The following is a 19629-nucleotide window of genomic DNA, read 5'->3' on the forward strand; positions in this document are numbered from 1 at the left end:
TGATATATCAAACATTCCCCCAATTTCCAACTCTCAGTTTTCAAATGAAGGGTGTTTTGAATATATTTCACAATTATTCACATATGGACATCATACACCAACAGAAAGTTTTAAAAATCAAACTTTTCTGGTTAATTCTAGAATCTCCAGAGAGAGTTAAATGTTTACAATAAAAAAAAGTTTTATGCATTAGTAAAATTCAATTAATGAATAAATGTAAAATACTAAAAAATAAAACTAAGTACAAGAAAATCAATACTATGTAGATCATACCATTTAGAATGCCACATTTTTCTTTCAACTGACATTTTTTTTAGATATACTTAGGGTGCTAACAAATGAAAGGAACCATGAATAAAGCAATCTCTATGGATAACTGATTGATCAGAATTATTGCCTTCATTCAAACCTGGATCAGAAACAAAGAAACCCTGTGTTCTAGGAGGAAAAAAAAACAAAACCCCACAATAAAATTCAGGATTCTATAAAGTGAGAACCTACCTTATATTCATGTGTCAGTATAAACCAAGCAGTGGTCTTAAATTAAAAAAACAAGAAACAGACTGATCATGACAGCTCATCTACAACTTTAAGAAGCTCTACAAAAACACGGATGTCACTCATTTCAATATGAAGACAATAAAGGCAAGAAAGACCAGAGATCCCTCCTACTTTTAATAAATTAGGGAGACTACTGACAAAAATGGACTCTTAAAAACAATTACTGATCTTTTGCTCTTGGACAAATACTGGTATGCATTTTCTGTTTTAAAATATTTATGCCATGGGCCTAGGTGGCTCAGTCAGTTAAGCATCAGACTCTTGAATTTTGGCTACAGTCATGACTTCAGTGTTGCAAGATGAAGCCCTATGTCGGACTCCATGCTCAGCGAAAAGCCTGCCTGAGATTCTCTTTCTCCTCCTCTACCCTTCCCCCCTACTCGCTCACTTGCTCTCTCCAAAACAAATAAATAAGTAAAATAATTTTTAAAAAAATATTTAAGCCAAAGATAGAGATTAGAGAGCCAAACTTTGGAGAACATAGCGAAAAAAAAAAAAAAACTTTAATAAACCAAAGAGATAAAAACAATGAACAAAAGGTTTCAAGTCACATAAGAAATTTAAATGCTCTACTAATAGGAAAACTCATTCAACTTCACTTATAAAGCAACGCAAATTTAAATAAGACTATTTTTGCACATCAAACTGGCAAGAAAATAAATGGGAGAGAAATATGGAAAATGAACACTACCAAACTCTTGGAGGGCAATCTGGAAGTAGTATCAAAATTTTAAATGAGTATGTCCTTGCAGCAAAATCCCACTTTTATACATTTCTCCTAGAGAAAGAGTAACCTAAGGCATGAAGACATGTACAACCACGTTCACAGAAATATTTGTAACCTGCAGAAAGGAAAATATTTTTAACACCTAAACTGGCTTATCATTTAGAGAATGATTAAGTCACCTATGCTTTATTCACACTAGGAAATGTCACTCAGCCTTAAAAAGAAGAACATGGACATTAAATAATACCACAGCAGGGTGTTCACAATGTGAAAAACAAAACCAACTTCAGATCCCTATGTATGGTAGGGTCTCGTTTGTTACAGAAAACAAAAAATGACACAAGTGATAGAGCTGTATGTTTGTTTTTAAAAATTTATTTGCATATGTACAGAAAATGATCCAGAAGGAGAAACTGTTTCTAGTGTTTCTCCCTAGGGTTATGGCTATATGACAGCAAGAGACAGGGACTAAATTTTTACTTTATAACCTTCCCTGTTGTTTGAATTTTTAATAAGCAGTTATATCACTTTTATAATTTAAAAATAACTGGGGGGGGGGTTCTCTCAAAAAATTTAAATGTAACATACTGTCACAGTAAAATTTAAAAAGTACTTCAGCACATAACTCAGGAAGTTAGGGATTTACCTGCTCAAAAAGTAACATGGAGAACTAAAGCATCATCTTCAACAGAATTACTAAGCATCAGATGTGAACAATCAGCTTACCTCTTTAGGTGATAGATTTTGTGTGTATATTGTCCCTTTTCTCCATCCTTCTCATAAGGTTCATTTTTTAAGACTTCAATTCCTTCTCCACCACCAGTTTCATTCTTACTAGCTTCTGCAACAGAGTAAAGCTGCCCAACCTGATACTGGAATTTCAGAGCACAGAATTTCATTAAACCAGTAGTACCTGCAGAAATTTCCTATGCTAAAATCTTACCATGTGTGATATAGAAAAGCTTATCCAAACCAATCAGCACATTTGTTTCATATGAAAACATGACTCAAACTAGAAATTAGTATGTTTAGGAAGACTAACCACCAGAGGATCATAGAGGAAACTTTATAATATTTTATGAGATTTCCATTATTTGAGAAAACTCCTAGCTTAAAGAAAACTCCATACATAGCCTTAGTATGTACTATCCACTTACCAAGAAAACATATTAATGATGCTTGGCCCAACACTTTTGTATAAAAATACATTTGTGTTTTCCACAGCACTTTCACATCTATTTTAGCCCATTTAATTTCACAAAATTCTGGAAAAATTGGGACGCCTGGGTGGCTCAGTGGTAGAGCATCTGCCTTTAGCTCAGGGTGTGATCCCGGGATCCGGGACTGAGTCCCGCATCAGGCTCCTTGCAGGGAGCCTGCTTCTCCTCTCTCTGCCTAGGTCTCTGTCTCTCTCTGTGTGTCTCTCATGAATAAATAAAATCTTAAAAAAAAAAAAAAGAATTCTGGAAAAAAGGTATGAAAGGAATATAATTGTTATTCTGCCAATTAAGAAAACTAAGCAACCAGAATACCAATGTCAATGATAAAGAGGAGGTATATAAAACTAATAGTAAAGCCTGAAAATACAAAGAACCATTCCAGTCCACATTTTAGTAGACCTCTGGAGTCTTTTTTTTAACATGACATCTGTCTGATGTGCCCAATTTAGCCCTTGTCCACCTCAAGAGAAGTGGTATTGGGCACCCAGGATCAAAACTGTTTATTGTAAAGTTCTCCAGTAAAAAGAAACTGTTTTTGAAATATTTTAAGTACACAAGAATTACTATAAAAGGCAAGAAAATGTTGGCAGTGGTTTCTATTTCATTTTAAAGTGACCCAGAATTCTCAATGGCCTAGACCAATACCTGTGAGCAGACAATATTGTTCTGTGCCAATGAGGAGCTGCTAACTTCCAACAAATAATAAAAAGCAAAGTTCTCATGTTCTAATTTGTTCTAGTGACTCAACCATGACACTGTCTCCAATCTCTTAAAATTTGGCTAGATTTCTTCCTCCTGGTGAGGACAGCCTGAAGAAATACTTTTGTTTTCAAGCATGTTTTCAAAGAAAAGCTATCTCTAAAAATGAATCATTCAAAATAAACATTTGAGACAAAAAAATACAGGTAGTTATAAGCTCAGTAAATATTCATACCTAAAAAGGCCATGTGGATATGACACAATCTTATAGGATAATTTAAATACACACGAACTCAATCACTCAATTTGGGTTTAGGAAGCTAGAACCAAACACATTTCTTAAAAGCAATAAAAATAATTTCTGTAGGGATTTTAGAGTGCAGAGAGGATGTATTTGTTTTCTGGTTTTTGTGATACCACACCAGAGTTAGTCTAGTAATGCTACAATCTTTAAGTCCTTTAAAATGTACTTTTCAACACGGTCATATATATTTTTTTAAATGGGATTAAAATGTCTCTAAATCAAAGGTAAATTTAATCTCGGTCAGGAACAGAGTAACAGAACTTTACAAAGAAACAACCAAACAACAGCATCCAAAAAAAAAAATGTTATTAATGAATTGGTATTTTGTGACATGCCACTGGCCTTTCATTCTCATTTTTAAGACTAATTTAGAGACAGAAGTCATGTTTAGTAAGCCTGAAGAGAAGAAAAAGTTGAGATTATTTTCATTGACAACACCAACACTCAAAGATTTCAACAAGTTGATCCAACAAACTGAAACCAAAAGAAAAAATTTAACAAAAACAAATGTCAATTTCCACATTCAAGTTCAAACAATCAATTGCACAAGTAAAGCACAGGGGTGTCTGGATTGCCTTGAATATTTTAATACAGGGAAACCTCAGGCACTACTGAGATATATACAGCTATGTTCAAGTCTACTTTAAACTGTGCCAGACAGCTACTCATTTTTAGTTCCTGCATTTTATTATTTTTTTTCCCTTTCTGTCTTCTGTCAGCTGTCACTTCTTAGGTTATCAGTTTGTTTTGTCCCACTTCCAATTTACTGCTTCTAATCTACTGTCAGCTCCAGGAAAACCAGATAACTGAGCAAGTACAAACTGTGTGCAAATTATAAAACGACCCAGCAGGCTTTGTGGGGTTTGCTACACATTTCTCAGTTTCTCTGCTTTTATCCTCCTTCCTGCCCATACCACAGAGAGCTGTAACTGAAGGACACACAAGTTCTGAGCAGGTAGCGTATTTCTTTATTATATGCAGATCAAAGGAAACAATAATCTCTGTAAGAGACCATGTCTGTAATACTGTTTTCATTTGAGAGCAACAACTATAACACAAGGGGTAGTGAGACCATCTGGTGAGAAAGTCTAGAGGTCATGTTATACTAGGCCAAATGAACGTGCTGGGACTGTTTAACCCTGTGACCTCATGTAGAGAAGATGGAACAAAAGAACTTGGGGGGAGGAGAGAGAATGGCCAAGAGAAAAAATGAAGGGCTACCATACGCCAGACAGAATAGGCTTATTTCTCACTGCACAAGTGGGAGGAACTGTAAACAGCAAACATTATAGGAAAGCAAGTTTTGGCTTAAAGACAAATGTTTAAAATATCCAACAGTAAACTAGACTGTTTCTCTAAAGAGCAAGTTACTTAGCCTTAAAGTGCTTACTTTGAAGCTGGAACCTTCTTTCTCTGGGATATGGTAGCCAGAATTCCTGACTGGATAGATTAAACTACCTTCTTTAGAGCCTTCTGAAACAAGTGAGTGTAACAGAATTCATTTACAATGAATTATCTGTAATACCTCAAATTATTTTGTCACATAAAATGGAATGTAAAGGTAAGTAAACACAACCGAAGTATGACTTTAGATTAACACATTGAAATATGGGCAGCCCTGGTGGCTCAGCGGTTTAGTGCTGCCTTCAGCCCAGGGTGTGATCCTGGAGTCGAGTCCCACATCGGGCTCCCTGCATGGAGCCTGCTTCTCCCTCTGCCTGTGTCTCTGCCTCTCTCTCTCTGTGTGTTTCTCATGAATAAATAAATAAAATCTTTAAGAAAATATATTGAAATAAATGGTGTTGATAAAATAATACAGAAACAAGCAAGACTTACCTCCTGAACAGAACATGGCAAAACCACACGGCTAAAACGACAAAAGAAAAAAATACATCATAGATGAAATATTTTGTTTTAAAACATAGCTCTCTACACTTAGAAGAACTTTTGCTTAAATCCAATGACAGCAAAATACAAGGATGTCATTGTCTTTGCAATGCCTATGGCTCTAAATAAGAATTTTTAAACTGGGGAAATAAAACTACCATTTGTGGGTCTCAATGATCACTTCCATAAGTGTCCTCATTGTACCAGGACCCCCAAAACGCAGTTGCAGACATTCTTGGAGGAAAAAAGGAACAAGAGAAAACTCATCACTGAAAATTGCAGGGTACTGAATATATTATTTTTAGACTGGTCAGGTTGCCCTCATGAAATTTTTAGTATGATTTCATTCACCGTCTATATACTATATGTTTTGTTTTATGATACTTCTCACAGAATATGTTTTGCATCTCATGAATGAATGCTTCCAAAAATTGTTCCCCACTACCCAATTATTCCTGTTTTATTAAGATATCCCTTAGATGTAACAAGGAAAAACTTTATCAAAGGAACTACTTTGAACCTTAGAAATAAAACCTGTTCTAGGGCAGACTCAACACAAGGTCAACTGGTGTTTGATCTTGTCCAAGACTTTGTTACCAAACAAAAGACTGAATGGAGGCATAATGCTCCATATAGTCCCAAAAAAGATTAAATTATTCTATATCACAATATTGTACTTTATCACCAGATTTTTATAGACAAGTACCTTTGCCTATCTCCAGCATAAACTCTGAAAATCCCTGAATATCAACTATCTCATGATAATAGCTGATGTCCAAGACTGCAATTTCTTTTTTTGGCCTGGTCTTTCTCAGACTTTTCCGTGCTAACCATTAAGGTACCATGCCAGCGTCATGTAAAATTTCATTTTAACTGTCTATTAAAAGGAGGGGAAAAAAATCCCACATCATCTTGATTTTCATTTTGTAGAAAATTCCCAATAGTTTTTCCTCATCCCACCTTGTCTTCAGCTGCACTGTCCACCCACCCCTCTTTCCCTATTCTCAAACATTTATGCTTGAGTCCTTGATTTCCAACTTGTGTAAAACACGCCTCTTGTTATTCTCCCCTCCTTCACTATCAGGGGTCACTCATCACTGGTTGTCTTTCTGATAATGGTCACCTCAAGACAATAAACATTCTCAAACATCCTGATTACTGTTCCAATAAAAAATAAAATTATACAAAAACCCTCTCATAACCCTAATGCTTTTAATTGTCTCCTCAGAGCACACATTAACTTGCTCACTGTCTCAGTAACAGAAAATAAACTGGGGCCAAGAGGGTGTGGTGGGGGGTAGGGGCAGACTAAGATATAGGTTGAGAGCATATTCTAGAAGATAAAGATATAGACAGAGATATATAGGTTAGGAGCATATATTCAGGACCTGGAATGCAGTGATAAAAAATCTATTTATTAGGCAACAAGAAATCCGAAAAGGTTGTTCCAAAAGGCAAGTGACATGACTATAGCTAATCAAAAGAAGTCATCTGTAGCTGGTAAAAAACACTGAGAAACAGGAGTGTGGGGAAAAGCCATCTGTGGAGACACTGACCTAGGGTTTACAAAGACCTGAACCAAGACGATGGACTTTAGAGGAAATTGAAGGGAATAGAGAGGAAAGAGTTAAAGACTTCCCGGAACTTTCACAAAACCAAAGAATCACTGCTGAGTAACTTTAACTGCTCACTACTGGAAGATCCCTATTTTTATATAACAACACTTTCAGCGAAACTTATTTCACAAAATCAAAGTGACTGATTAAGACATTCTGGATGAATGATGAGTCAAATTCTTCAAGATTTACTCAATGAAAAGTAAAAGGAATAGACAGGCTTTGATTGTCTCTTATTCTCAAATCCACATTCAACTTCTCTAACAATTTGAAAATTTTCAAAATTCTCTGAAAATCCTCAGGAAAATAATTTTCCAGATGGAACTAGCAACTATTTCTTTAAAACCAGGACTATACACTAATGGCAACTTCATCTATTGCTTAAGTAACAACTTAAAGGGAACTTCCCCACCCTGAAAAGTCATTTCTAACCTTTCAATTTACGTCATAAACAGATGGCATTTTAAAAGGCAACAAACATTTGCCAAAGTATTTTACAGTTTACCAACATCTTCACATAAGAATGAACTATTCATTGCTCCCAACCAAAAACAATTTTAGAAAGTTGACTTGCAAGTAGGAAGAACCATTTTTTTTTATTCAACAACAATGAGCATTTATAGTATGGTGGCCTAGATGCTATGCCAGGTACAAGAAACAAAAACAGCCTCTTTTTTCAATCTCTAAGAGGAGAAAAAAAAAAAAAAGTCTAGGGAGACATGAAGAGTGAACATCAAGAAATGTAATTTATAACTCCTTAGGGAAAAAAAAAATTACACTTGGGCACATTTCAGCATGTGTAACCTTGGTGCAATTAAATTTTTATAATGAAAGTAATGGTTTCCCAAAAAGTATCTTGTGCAAATTCCCAATGGGAACTGCTTTCCATGACTTAGCTGGATATTCCTCACATAACATAACTGTCAAAAGGATCTACTGAGCACTTAATTCAGTTTTTAGGAGGGAGGAAATAACTCTAATAAAAATGACGAGATCTGTGATGTTAGATGAGCTCTGCAACTTGCTATGTGACTTAAGCCAAGTCAATTTCCTTCTCTCTTGTTTCCTCCATTTGTCTTACTATCTGCCACCTACCTACATTACAAAGATGTCAGAGTAATAAATAGAACTTTCATGATAGGACATATTGTATAAACCACTTGGAAGAAAACCTTTATATAAATCCAGAGTTCAATACCATAAATTTTAACCAAAAATGTGTCTTTTCTCAGGATCCCTGTCACTAATCACAGCTAAAGTTGTGATTTTTCATTAACTTAACAAGTACTTATTGAGCCCTTACTACGTGCCAAGGACTATTCTAAGAATTGGGGATATGGAAGTGAGCAAAATAGACAAATGCATGGAGCTTGGACGTAGTAAGAGAATACATGAAACAAAAAAAAAGTGACTGTATTGCATGTTAGACGGTGATAATTGCTACTGACAAGGATAATGCAGGAAAGGCAAATACCAAATGGCGGGGGTTGCAATTAGGTCTCTAGAGAGGGACTCCCTAAGAAGGTGATACTTACAGACCTGACGGAGGTAGGTTAACGAGATAAAGGAAGAGCACTTCAGAGGAACAGCGAGCAGAAAGGCCCTGCACTGAGCTCCCCGCCCCCCCCCCCCCCCCCCCAAGTAATGAAAGAACCATAAGGAAGCTTGAGATTGAAATGGACACGTGCATGTGCAGGGTAGTAAACGCGATCAGTGCTGAACAGAAAATGGTGTTAAGACCTCGTGGGCTACTGTAAGGCCTTTGGTTTTCATTCACAGCGCAAGTCTCTCCGTAGGGTTTCAAGCAGAGAAGTGACAGGAGTAACTTTTTCAAGTTAAGTTTGAGAACACTAAAGATAAGGCGTCTTGAAATAACTAAATCAAGCCAGAATTTACGTTTAAGAATTTAAAGTTGAGAAAAGCACCTGAAAAACCAAAGAACAGGCCACACTAGAAATCCCTAGTTGCCCACAGGATGCTGACGATGGGAACCAGCTGTGACAGCTCAACAATCATGGCTCAACAGATTTCCTGTGACGGTCCCAGTCCCTGCTGGTGGGAAATGCCGTAACTCTTCAATATAAAATCACTCCGTCGGTCTAATGCACCTGAAAGACCCTTCCAGGATTTGACAGGCCACGTATTAACAACTCCTGCTCTCAACCTCGCGAAGAGTGGGGGGAACCCAGTGTTGGCCCCATCTCAAAGATGTGAACACGGAGATCCGAAGCAAGAGTCTCAGAGTCAACCGAGCTGCCCTGGAGAGCGCGGTTTTTCCGAACTTCAGGGCGTTGCGTCCCACCTCCGGCCCCGACACCGAGGCGGTGTGCGGCGGGCAAGTCCATCTTCCGCGGGTTACAGGTAGGCTCCACCCCACACCACACGACAAATCACTGTCAGAGCCGCCGCGCCTCCCCACCCCCGGGCTCCGACTCGGCCCCCGGCTCGCTCCCCGCGGGGGTCTGCGGGTGGGCCCGGCCTGGGGCGGGCGGTGGGGCGGTGGGGGTGGGGGTGGGGAGTGGGGAGAAGGCGGGTCCCAGCGGAAACTCCCGGCCTCGCCTTCCCCAGCCACGCGCTCCGGCCGGACGCAGGCGCCTCCGCCCCGAGGGAGCAGGCGGCGGTGTTGCCACGGCAACGCCAGGGGGCAGGGGCTGGGGGCGCGCAGCTGGAAGGCCTTCCGGGCCGGGGGCGCGGGCCGGGGGGAGGGGGCGCGCGCAGGGAGCGGCCAGCCAGCGGCTCGCTCCTTCCTAGGAACAGCCCGCCCGCCACTCCTCAATCAGTGGGTTTCCCACCACCGCCGCCGCGTAGCCCCGCTCGCGCCCACCGACCCACTCACAATTCCTTAATCAGCACCATCTTCCCGGAACCCCCTCACAGCTGCCGCCGCTACCACCGCCGCCGCCGCCGCCGCTACCGCCCCTCACGGCGCCTGCGCGGCCCCGCCTCCTTGCCCCCCCACGAGCCGCCGCGGCGCCTGCGCGTCCACGCCCTTCCGCCGCGACTCGTCGCGTCAGCGCGCGCGAGGGGCTGGCTCCTCCCCCGCCCCGCGCCCCACCCTGGGCTGGCGGGGCTTGCACTGAGGCTGCGCGGCTGGCGGAGCCGGCGGGAGGGGAGGGGAGGGGCAGCTTCTACTGCGGCTGCGCGCGCCGGGCGCGCGGTCGCTCCGCCCCTTCTCGAGGGAGCCCCGCCCCCCGTCGAGGTCCCTCGGGGCGAGGGTGGCGCCTACGCTCTCCGGTGAGTTTTCCAGTCGGTTGCCTGGAAGCCGTTTCCAGCGAGCGAGCCGCGCTCGAGTTCCTCGCGCTCCTCCTCTCCTTGAGCTCTCGCTCCAGGGTCCGTGTGAGAGACTTGGGGCGGGTGGGGGAGGCCGCGTCGGGCTCCGTGGGACGGAGGCTCACCTGTGCGCGCAGCCCCGGGGCCGCTGCTCCCCGGCTCGGGCCAGCCGAGGCCCCCGCGAGCGCCCGGCGCCCGAGAGCGACCTCACGGGAGGAGCGCCCACCCCTGGCGACGAGCCCCCCCGGGGATGGGGGGACACGGCCCTGGAGAGGGGCCTGGGTGGGAGGAGGCTCGGCAGCCGCAGGAGCACCCAGGCACCCTCCCTCCACGCACTCCCAGGCTGCAGCCTGCCGGGTCCACGGGGCGGGCCTCGGGATGAGTGGGGGCGGGGGGGACCTCGGGATGAGTGGTGGCTGGGAGGGCGGGGAGGACCTCGGGATGAGTGGTGGCTGGGGGGGCGGGGGGGACCTCGGGATGAGTGGTGGCTGGGGGGGCGGGGGGGACCTCGGGATGAGTGGTGGCTGGGGGGGCGGGGGGGACCTCGGGATGAGTGGTGGCTGGGGGGGCGGGGGGGACCTCGGGATGAGTGGTGGCTGGGGGGGCGGGGGGACCTCGGGATGAGTGGTGGCTGGGAGGGCGGGGAGGACCTCGGGATGAGTGGTGGCTGGGGGGGCGGGGGGGACCTCGGGATGAGTGGTGGCTGGGAGGGCGGGGAGGACCTCGGGATGAGTGGTGGCCGGGGGGGCGGGGGGGACCTCGGGATGAGTGGTGGCCGGGGGGGGCGGGGAGGACCTCGGGATGAGTGGTGGCTGGGGGGGCGGGGGGGACCTCGGGATGAGTGGTGGCTGGGAGGGCGGGGAGGACCTCGGGATGAGTGGTGGCTGGGGGGGCGGGGGGGACCTCGGGATGAGTGGTGGCTGGGGGGGCCGGGGGGACCTCGGGATGAGTGGTGGCTGGGAGGGCGGGGAGGACCTCGGGATGAGTGGTGGCTGGGGGGGCGGGGGGGACCTCGGGATGAGTGGTGGCCGGGGGGGGCGGGGAGGACCTCGGGATGAGTGGTGGCCGGGGGGGCGGGGGGGGACCTCGGGATGAGTGGTGGCCGGGGGGGGCGGGGAGGACCTCGGGATGAGTGGTGGCTGGGGGGGCGGGGGGGACCTCGGGATGAGTGGTGGCTGGGAGGGCGGGGAGGACCTCGGGATGAGTGGTGGCTGGGGGGGCGGGGGGGACCTCGGGATGAGTGGTGGCTGGGGGGGCCGGGGGGACCTCGGGATGAGTGGTGGCTGGGAGAGCGGGGAGGACCTCGGGATGAGTGGTGGCTGGGGGGGCGGGGGGGACCTCGGGATGAGTGGTGGCTGGGAGGGCGGGGAGGACCTCGGGATGAGTGGTGGCCGGGGGGGCGGGGGGGGACCTCGGGATGAGTGGTGGCCGGGGGGGCGGGGGGGGACCTCGGGATGAGTGGTGGCCGGGGGGGGCGGGGAGGACCTCGGGATGAGTGGTGGCTGGGGGGGCCGGGGGGACCTCGGGATGAGTGGTGGCTGGCTCGGGGGTGGGCTGCTTACTCGCTCACTCTGCCAGGCACAGTTCTAGGCACCAGGGGTACATCTGGAAACAAAATCACAAAACCCTCAAGGTCCTTGACCTCCCCTGGGAACAAAGCAGTTAGGGTTTGGCTTAGGGATAAGCGCTATTCCATGAATAAGCGAAAAAGGGGCGTGGAGGGGGCAGAGTCATCGAGGGAAGGACTGTGGAGGCCGTGCATGATGGAGCCCGCCGTTAGGATGGCCGGGCCTGAGGGGGGCCGGGCACTCCAGTTCGAGGAAGATAGCCTCCCAAGACAGAATAAGCTTGGAGCATTGGAGGGATGCGAGGAGGGCAGGTGTAGCTAGAACATCTTCAGTGAGGGACAAGGATAAACGGGGACTAAAGAGGTCACCAGGCCACAGTAAAGAATAAGAATTGTATTCTGAGAACTATGGGAAGCTGCTAGAAGATGGTTAGAAGAATAAACCAACGTTTAAAATGTTCGATACAGATCTGCGTGGTGTATCTGGTGCTAGAACACACTTAGTGGAGTTAGGGGCTGCCTCCAAAGTAATAGAAGTGAAACATTTACCAAAATGCTAGAGATATCCTCTAAGGCAGTATCTGGGTATCATTTCTGTGATGTGTGAAGCACTTTGGTAGTTATTATCATGGCTACCATTCAAGGAAATGTGCCCTTTCAGGAGGTTAGAAGCTGGGAGCAGCTTCCATTGATTGGGCACCTGTCTTACGCCAAGTACTGCGCTAGGTAACAGAGATGCCTTATCTCATTTCATCCTTAGAGCAAGGCGATGAGATGAGCATTTTAGCAAGCTTTAGAACGGAAAGAAGATGAGGTTCCCAGAGCCAAATTAAGTGACCTGTACAAAGGTTAACTCAGCCAACTTGTTTAACAGAACCAGGCTTCAAATCTGGATTTTTAAAACTTCAGAATCTGGTCTTTCTACTACACTGACTTTTTTTTTTTTTTTTAAGAAAAAAAATAGGAAGTTGGGGCTTACAATCTTTATGACAAATAATTCTCAATTATGAGAAGAAGAAGGTTATGGTAAATATAGAAGTTACTTAGAATAAAGAAAGTATGAGTTTGAATGGTATGCCCCTGTTTAGGTGTGTAATATATATATATATATAGAGAGAGAGAAGATATTCTTTTTTTTTTTTTAAGATTTTATTTATTTATTCATGAGAGACACACAGAGAGAGAGGCAGAGACACAGGCAGAGGGAGAAACAGGCTCCATGCAGGGAGACCTTGGACTCGATCCCGGGTTTCCAGGGTTACGCCCTGAACCAAAGGCAGGCACTCAACCGCTGAGCCACCTGGGCTGCCCTATTTTTTAAGGTCTGGAGGTAATATTAATTGCCAAACTTCTATAAGTAGTCATTCTATGTCATCATCTCTCCCGAAATGTTATGCAGGCTGAAAATACAGCTTTGAAAACTTCGTGGATGAATTTGTGGTTGGCATGCTTTATCATTCATTTAGAAAAATTAGGATGTTGGATACATTTCCCTGAAGTCTTCCCTTAAAGTGTTTGTTAATTCCATTGTCTGCATAGCACATTTGAGTTAGCACTCAAATGTTTGTAAAATAGAGTGTGCTAGATGGAGCATAACTCTGAACCAGTATACAGTATGGATATTGTTTCCCTTTGCCATCCAAAGATTCATATTAAAACATTCTGGTGCCCCTGGTTGGCTCAGTCAGTTAAGCATCAGACTCTTGATTTAGCTCAGGTCATGATCTCAAGGTTGGCGGATGGAGTCCGCTTGGGATTTTCTCTCTCCCTTTGCCCCTCATCTCCCTTCTTGCACTCTCGTGCTGTCTTAAAATAATAATAATAACATGTAAAACATTCAATACAAACCACAAGGATAAATTTAGAAAATAACCAGTGTAGACATATTTATTGAGGGAAAGAAACATACTAGTTCAAAATTAGCAAGGTTGATAGAAAACATGAAATCTAGATATTGTGCTTTATATCTACTTAGGAGATAAAAGTGGCAGAATGAGAGAATATTGAAGAGGACAAGAGAGCAGCAAAGACATTACCCCAAGATGAGAAAGAAGGACATACAAAGAAAAAGACGATTACAAATAAAAAATAAACTAATGGATTGTGTGGCACATTCTTATTTTAAAACTAAAGATGTTAGATTTTGTGCATTTTTCAAATAAAGACATAACTTATTAGTAACTTTTTATGGATATAGAAAAAAAATCCAACATCTTTTAAGCCTGATGTCTCATTTGTTCTAACTTTCAGCCCTCAACAAAGGTAACCTTTACACACAAGATGTACAATTGAACTTAACTAATTCTACACGCCTTGTATAATCACCAATCTTATTTCTTGTATCATTCTGGAGCAAAGAGCTCATTGTAGTAATAATAATGGTAGATTTATTGAGGCAAATCAAAAGATCTCTGACCATGAGTGATATTTGGAACACATGTCCTCGTTGATAAAGTCCACCTCTGGTCAAAGAAATTCAGGTGTTCTTTCAAATATAATTCAGTTTTCCCCCCTTTTTCTTTTTTTCTTAAAGCAGACATTCTTAACCAAAGGCTTTTTGGTGGGTGTTCTCAGGGAATCTGTGAACTACTGAAATTATATAATTTTATGTCCGTTTTTCTTTGGGAGAGATCTGTAACTTCCATTTGCTTTGCTTAGTCTACATTTTGCCATCCTATTTTACCTTCTTCCCATTCTAGATTATCTTGCTTGAGACTATTTCTATGAAAACTAGAACTATTTCTAAGAATGCTTCAATTTTGTCAAACCTTAGGGCATCGGTCATAATATTATACCATTGCTGGGGACATAGGATTGGGCTTTGCAGTAGAAAACCCTTGGCCTGAATGCAGGCTCTGCCACTTGCTGGCTATATACCTTGAGTAAATTATTTAATCTCTCAGAAACACTATCTATACAAGGAATATCTGTAACAGATTCACGAGGAATAAAAGTTATGAAGTGTATAAAGAATTTACCTGGGGATCCCTGGGTGGCTCAGCGGTTTGACGCCTGTCTTCAGCCCAGGGTGTGATCCTGGAGTCCCGGGATCAAGTCCAGCATCGGACTTCCTGCATAGAGCCTGCTTCTCCCTCTGCCTGTGTCTCTTCCTCTCTCTCTCTCTCTCTCTCTCTCTCTGTGTGTCTCTCATGAATAAGTAAATAAAATCTTTTTTTTAAAAAAAAAGGAATTTATCTCTTATACACAACCTGATACATAATAGGTGTTCAATGGGAATTATTTAAAAGCATATAGCTTTCAGAGAGCAGAACAGTAAATTCATGTATAATTAAATTCCTCCCATCCATCTCCCTTCATCCTTAGAGGTAGCTGCTATCATTAATCACTGTTCATCATAATGCATGAATAAGTATGCATATATGAATACATATTCATATACATATTCATACATGTACATATACATATAAATACATATGTATTAATATTCATACATATTCATGTATGTATTCATAAATGACTATAGTAACTTGCCCTTTCACCTGCAGAGCATAATGCAAATTTCTGTTCTATATCATCACCAACATTGGGTATTTCAGATTTTTTCATTTTTTGCTGCTTTTGTTGGTTTTAGAATGCTATCTGGTATATTCACTTGATATTTCCCGGTGGGGTGAGGATCTCCATGCTTACTCTCCATGTTTTTATTTGCTCATTTTCCTAGTTTTTTTTCTGCTTTTGATGTATAGAAGAATATATACATAGCCATTTTGGATTTGAATTCTGTATTGATTATGTGCAGTTTATATGCATTTTTTTTTAAGATTTTATTTATTCATGAGAGAGAGAGAGAGGAAAGGCAGAGACACAGGCAGAGAGAGAGGCAAGCTCCATGCAGGGAGCCCGATGTGGGGCTTGATCCTGGGTCTCCAGGATCATGCCCTGGCTGAAAGCGGCGCTAAACTGCTGAGCCACCCAGGCTGCCCTATATACCTTTTCTATCAGTGGATTGCTTTATTACTCTGTTTAGTAGGGTTTCTCAGTCTCTACAGTATTGACATTTTGAGTCAGATTATACTTTGTTGTAGAGACTGTTCTGTGCCTCGTAGGATGTTTAGCAGCATCCCTGACCTCTATCCACTAGATGCCAGTAGCACCTCTCCAGTCACGACAATCAAAAATTTCTCCAGACAGTGCCCAGTGTCCCCTGGCGGGGGGAGGGGGAACCAAATTGCCCCTGATTGAAAACCACTGGTTTATAGTGACTCTGTTGTGTAGTTATTTATCTTTAAGAAAATTTTATCCCACAAACTTTTAAGTTTTAACCCTTACATGTAGGTATTTGATCCACTCTGAGTTAATTGTATGTGATGTTAGGTATGGTCATTCTTTTGCATGTCAACATCCAGTTTTCCGAGCGACGTGTGTTGTAAAAACTGTCCTTTTCCAATTGAATGGTTGTGTACTCTTGTCAAAAATCATTTGACCATATATGCAAGGGTTTGTTTCTATGCTCATTATTCATCTATATGTCTACCTTTGTGCCAGTACTACACTATTTTGAATACTGTATTTTATAGTAAGTTTTGAAATTAGGAAGTGTGAGTCCTCCAGCTTTGTTCTTTTTCAAGGTAGTTTCAGCTATTTAGGATCCCTCTGTATGAAATTTAGGGTATATTTTTCTATTTCTGCATTGGTATCTTGATAGAGATTGTGTTGAAAGCACCTTGGGCTTTCATTTTTTATATAGGTACATGATAATTCCTTGTATAGTGCACTATAATTTCCTAACATCTCTTATCAGTAGCCACTTAGGTTGTATCCAGTAGTTTGCTATTACAAGAGTCCTGCAGTAAATAGCCTTTTACATTGCACGTGTGTAGAATAGTAACCATAAGGTAAATTCTTGAAACAGGAATTAGTCAATGATATGTACATTTGCAATTTTTACAGATTTTGCCTAAAAGTCCTCCATAAAGACTGTAACAATTTATGCTCCCACCAGCAATGTATGAGAGTAACCATTCAACTATTTGAACATATTTTCAAACATCTTTTAAAAACTTTTAATTGTAAGGACGCCTGAGTGGCTCCATGGATGAGCATCTGCCTTTGGTTCAGAGTGTGATCCTGGAATCCCGGGATCAAGTCCCACATTGGGCTCCTTGTATGGAGCTTACCTCTCCTTCCTCTGCCTCTCTCTGTGTCATAGATAGATAGATAGATAGATAGATAGATAGATAGATAGATAGGCAGCCCCAGTGGCGCAGCGGTTTAGCGCTGCCTGCAGCCCAGGGCGTGATCTGGAGACCCTGGATCGAGTCCCACATTGGGCTCTGCGTGGAGCCGGCTTCTCTCTCTGCCTCTCTCTCTCTCTCTGCATCTCTATGAATAAATAAATAAAATATTTTTAAAAATATAAATTAAATAAATAAATTATTTAAATTAAGAAAAACTTAATTGTAAAACATAGTACACATACAAAAATTTTACATAAAACAGATTAATCGCCAATTAGTTACAGAGAAAACACCACTTGTTATCTCTGCTAGATTATGAAACTGTTGCTAGCCATGTAACTGTTCCAGCTACAACTCCTTCCTCCCATCTTGAGTTTTACAGGAATCACTTTTTTGCTTTTGCTTATAGTTTTGTAAGCATTACAAATTCTGTTGGTTAATATTTGCTGCTTTTAATCTATATGTAATCCTATCCTGTCTCTCCCATACCCATGCAGTTTGCTCAGGACATTGGGTTATTGATCTGTAAACTTTTCTACACTCTGGATTTTGCTGCTGTCAGATCTATAGGCGTGACCAGGTTCAGTTGCAATATTTTTGGAAAACTTAACTTCATAGGTGGTAGTGTGTTCTTTCATCAGAAGAACATGTATATTTTCTCTTTATGTAATGATAGCAGCCATTACCATTATTGCTAAATACTTAGCTCCATTAATTTATTGGGGATTGCAAAATGGTGATTTTTTTATTATTATTCAATCATTTCTTGATGTGTTGGCTGGAATGCTTCTATACAGAGAAACTGGCCATCTAGTGGCACAATTTATATAGGAAAGACAAACCTTTGATTTTTGTCCATTTTTTTAACCAGTTTTCAAAATGAAAATTTATTTTGTCCTCCTCTAAAGGTGAACAATTACCATTTAGTGTAGATTTAAACAAGTTTGAAGTACTGTTTTCTATACTATTGCTATTGTTGACCACACTGTCCTATCTGTGGCCAGTTGAATCTCTTCAAGTTGTCTGAGTCCTGAGTGTTCCTGGTAGTCTTTGATAATTTCCTGTGTATCTGATATGATAGGATCTAGCATGAAAAGACTAATCTTGTACACATTCTGCTGCCATTTCACCAAGAACTTTGGTTTCTTTTAGTGGCAAATAGTATTTCCAGAGCAGAATCTTGTGCTAGGTAAGTCATGGATAATGGGTTAATTGTTTTTTGGCCTTTTTGGTAGTTAAAGCTGAAAGACTTTGTATATTTAAATACATAGATCATGGGCAAATATATAAATTCTATAAATATAGCATGAACACTTAATATTACTATATTATGTAAATAAATTTGTACATCTTCTAAATATGATTTATGATTTTGTTATGAGTATTATGTATAAATGATAGAATTTTCAAGCATACAAATTATGTTATATAAATACAAAAATAGCTTTTCAAAGATAAAATACATTATGAATTTATACTAATTCATACTAATTCAAATCCACGACTATATAGAGTTTTTATTTAACCTCCTTTATATCTTTATCTCCTCAAAACCGAAAATCCTGGTTCCTACTAAAGAACTGATAATCTTCTGTTTCTCCGTTCCCATCCTGCTTACAGTTCTCTTCCACCGAATTCTATTAGTTTTCAGTTTTATTACTTGTATGACTTAAAGGAATCAATTTTTGTTACTAAATTATTTAAGTGTATATTTCAGATATACTACTTTTAAAAAATGATAGAATTTTAAAAGTTTAAAGGGCTGTGGAAATACTTGCTTCAGGATTTCCCAATTTAGAAGAGTGGTACCACTTAGAATCACCTAGGAATCTTAGTGAGCTAGAATGAAGGTGGGAAGACCATTTATAATGTTTTATATGCATGTGTTCATTTTCTTTTTTGTTCTTCCACCCAGGAGACACTTATTGAGGCCCTCATGTATACTAGGATGCTGCTGGTACTTACTGACATAGACATAAGTAGACATTTATGAAAAAGAATTCAGATCACCCTATTTCATTGAAGAAAATATTCGTAATTATTAAAATGGATATTGAGTTTTCCCTATCTCATGCTTTATAGCAAAATGTGGCTTAAGATAACTAGTAGTATGAGATGCAGGTAGTACTTTACAAAAAGGGGCAAATGACACTTAAAATTATAGCTTACAAAGGTTTTTTTTTTTTTTTTTTTTTTTTTTTCTGCAGGACTATGCTGGGTTGAATAACCTCCAAAGTCTTGTGAATATTTGGTTGAAGCTGGTTCTGTAATTAGATCCCGGTGAGGCAACTAACACTACTGTGCTCAAAGACCTGTAATTTTTGTTGTATGCAAACATCTTTTATTTTTTTTTATTTTTAGAGAGAGAGAGGAGAATGCATGGGAAGGGCAGAGGGAGAGAGAATCCCAAGCAGGCTCCACAAGCACTCAGCATGGAGCCTGAGGCAGCTCCATCTCACCACCCTGAGATCATGACCTGAGTTGAAAACAAGAGTCAATCCTTAACCAGGCACCCTTGCAAACATCTTTTAAAGACCATTTGATGGAGACACCTGGGTAGCTTAGTGGTTGAGCATCTGC

The 19629-nt window shown here is 41.9% G+C and overlaps 1 protein-coding gene and 1 long non-coding RNA gene across 21 annotated transcripts in view; one reads left to right on the forward strand and one right to left on the reverse strand.

Annotated features, from left to right (window-relative positions):
* Positions 1 to 9982, reverse strand: part of PITPNB (phosphatidylinositol transfer protein beta) — a 64733-nt gene extending 54751 nt beyond the window's left edge. For all 5 annotated transcript variants that reach the window (XR_012019419.1, XR_012019418.1, XM_072803065.1 and 2 more), the window contains exons 1-3: positions 9851 to 9982; positions 5348 to 5378; positions 2015 to 2160 (exon numbers count right to left, since the gene is read on the reverse strand). Coding sequence is in view for 3 of the 5 variants with exons in the window: in XM_072803065.1 (XP_072659166.1) it covers positions 2015 to 2160; positions 5348 to 5378; positions 9851 to 9870 (197 nt within the window). In the remaining 2 variants the exon portion in view is untranslated. The remainder of the gene's footprint in view (positions 1 to 2014; positions 2161 to 5347; positions 5379 to 9850) is intronic.
* A 104-nt stretch (positions 9983 to 10086) lies between these two features.
* LOC140619541 (uncharacterized) overlaps positions 10087 to 19629 on the forward strand; it is a 69922-nt gene continuing 60379 nt past the window's right edge. For 5 of the 16 annotated variants that reach the window (XR_012019421.1, XR_012019423.1, XR_012019427.1 and 2 more), the window contains exon 1: positions 10099 to 10248. This is a non-coding gene — a long non-coding RNA (uncharacterized lncRNA). Of the gene's footprint in view, positions 10249 to 18201; positions 18239 to 19256; positions 19330 to 19629 lie in introns of all 16 variants that reach the window. The other 11 variants (XR_012019428.1, XR_012019431.1, XR_012019434.1 and 8 more) reach the window with 8 other exon arrangements.

This window comes from Canis lupus, chromosome 27 (genome assembly GCF_048164855.1).
Source record: "Canis lupus baileyi chromosome 27, mCanLup2.hap1, whole genome shotgun sequence".
NCBI classification, from domain to species: Eukaryota; Metazoa; Chordata; class Mammalia; order Carnivora; family Canidae; genus Canis; species Canis lupus.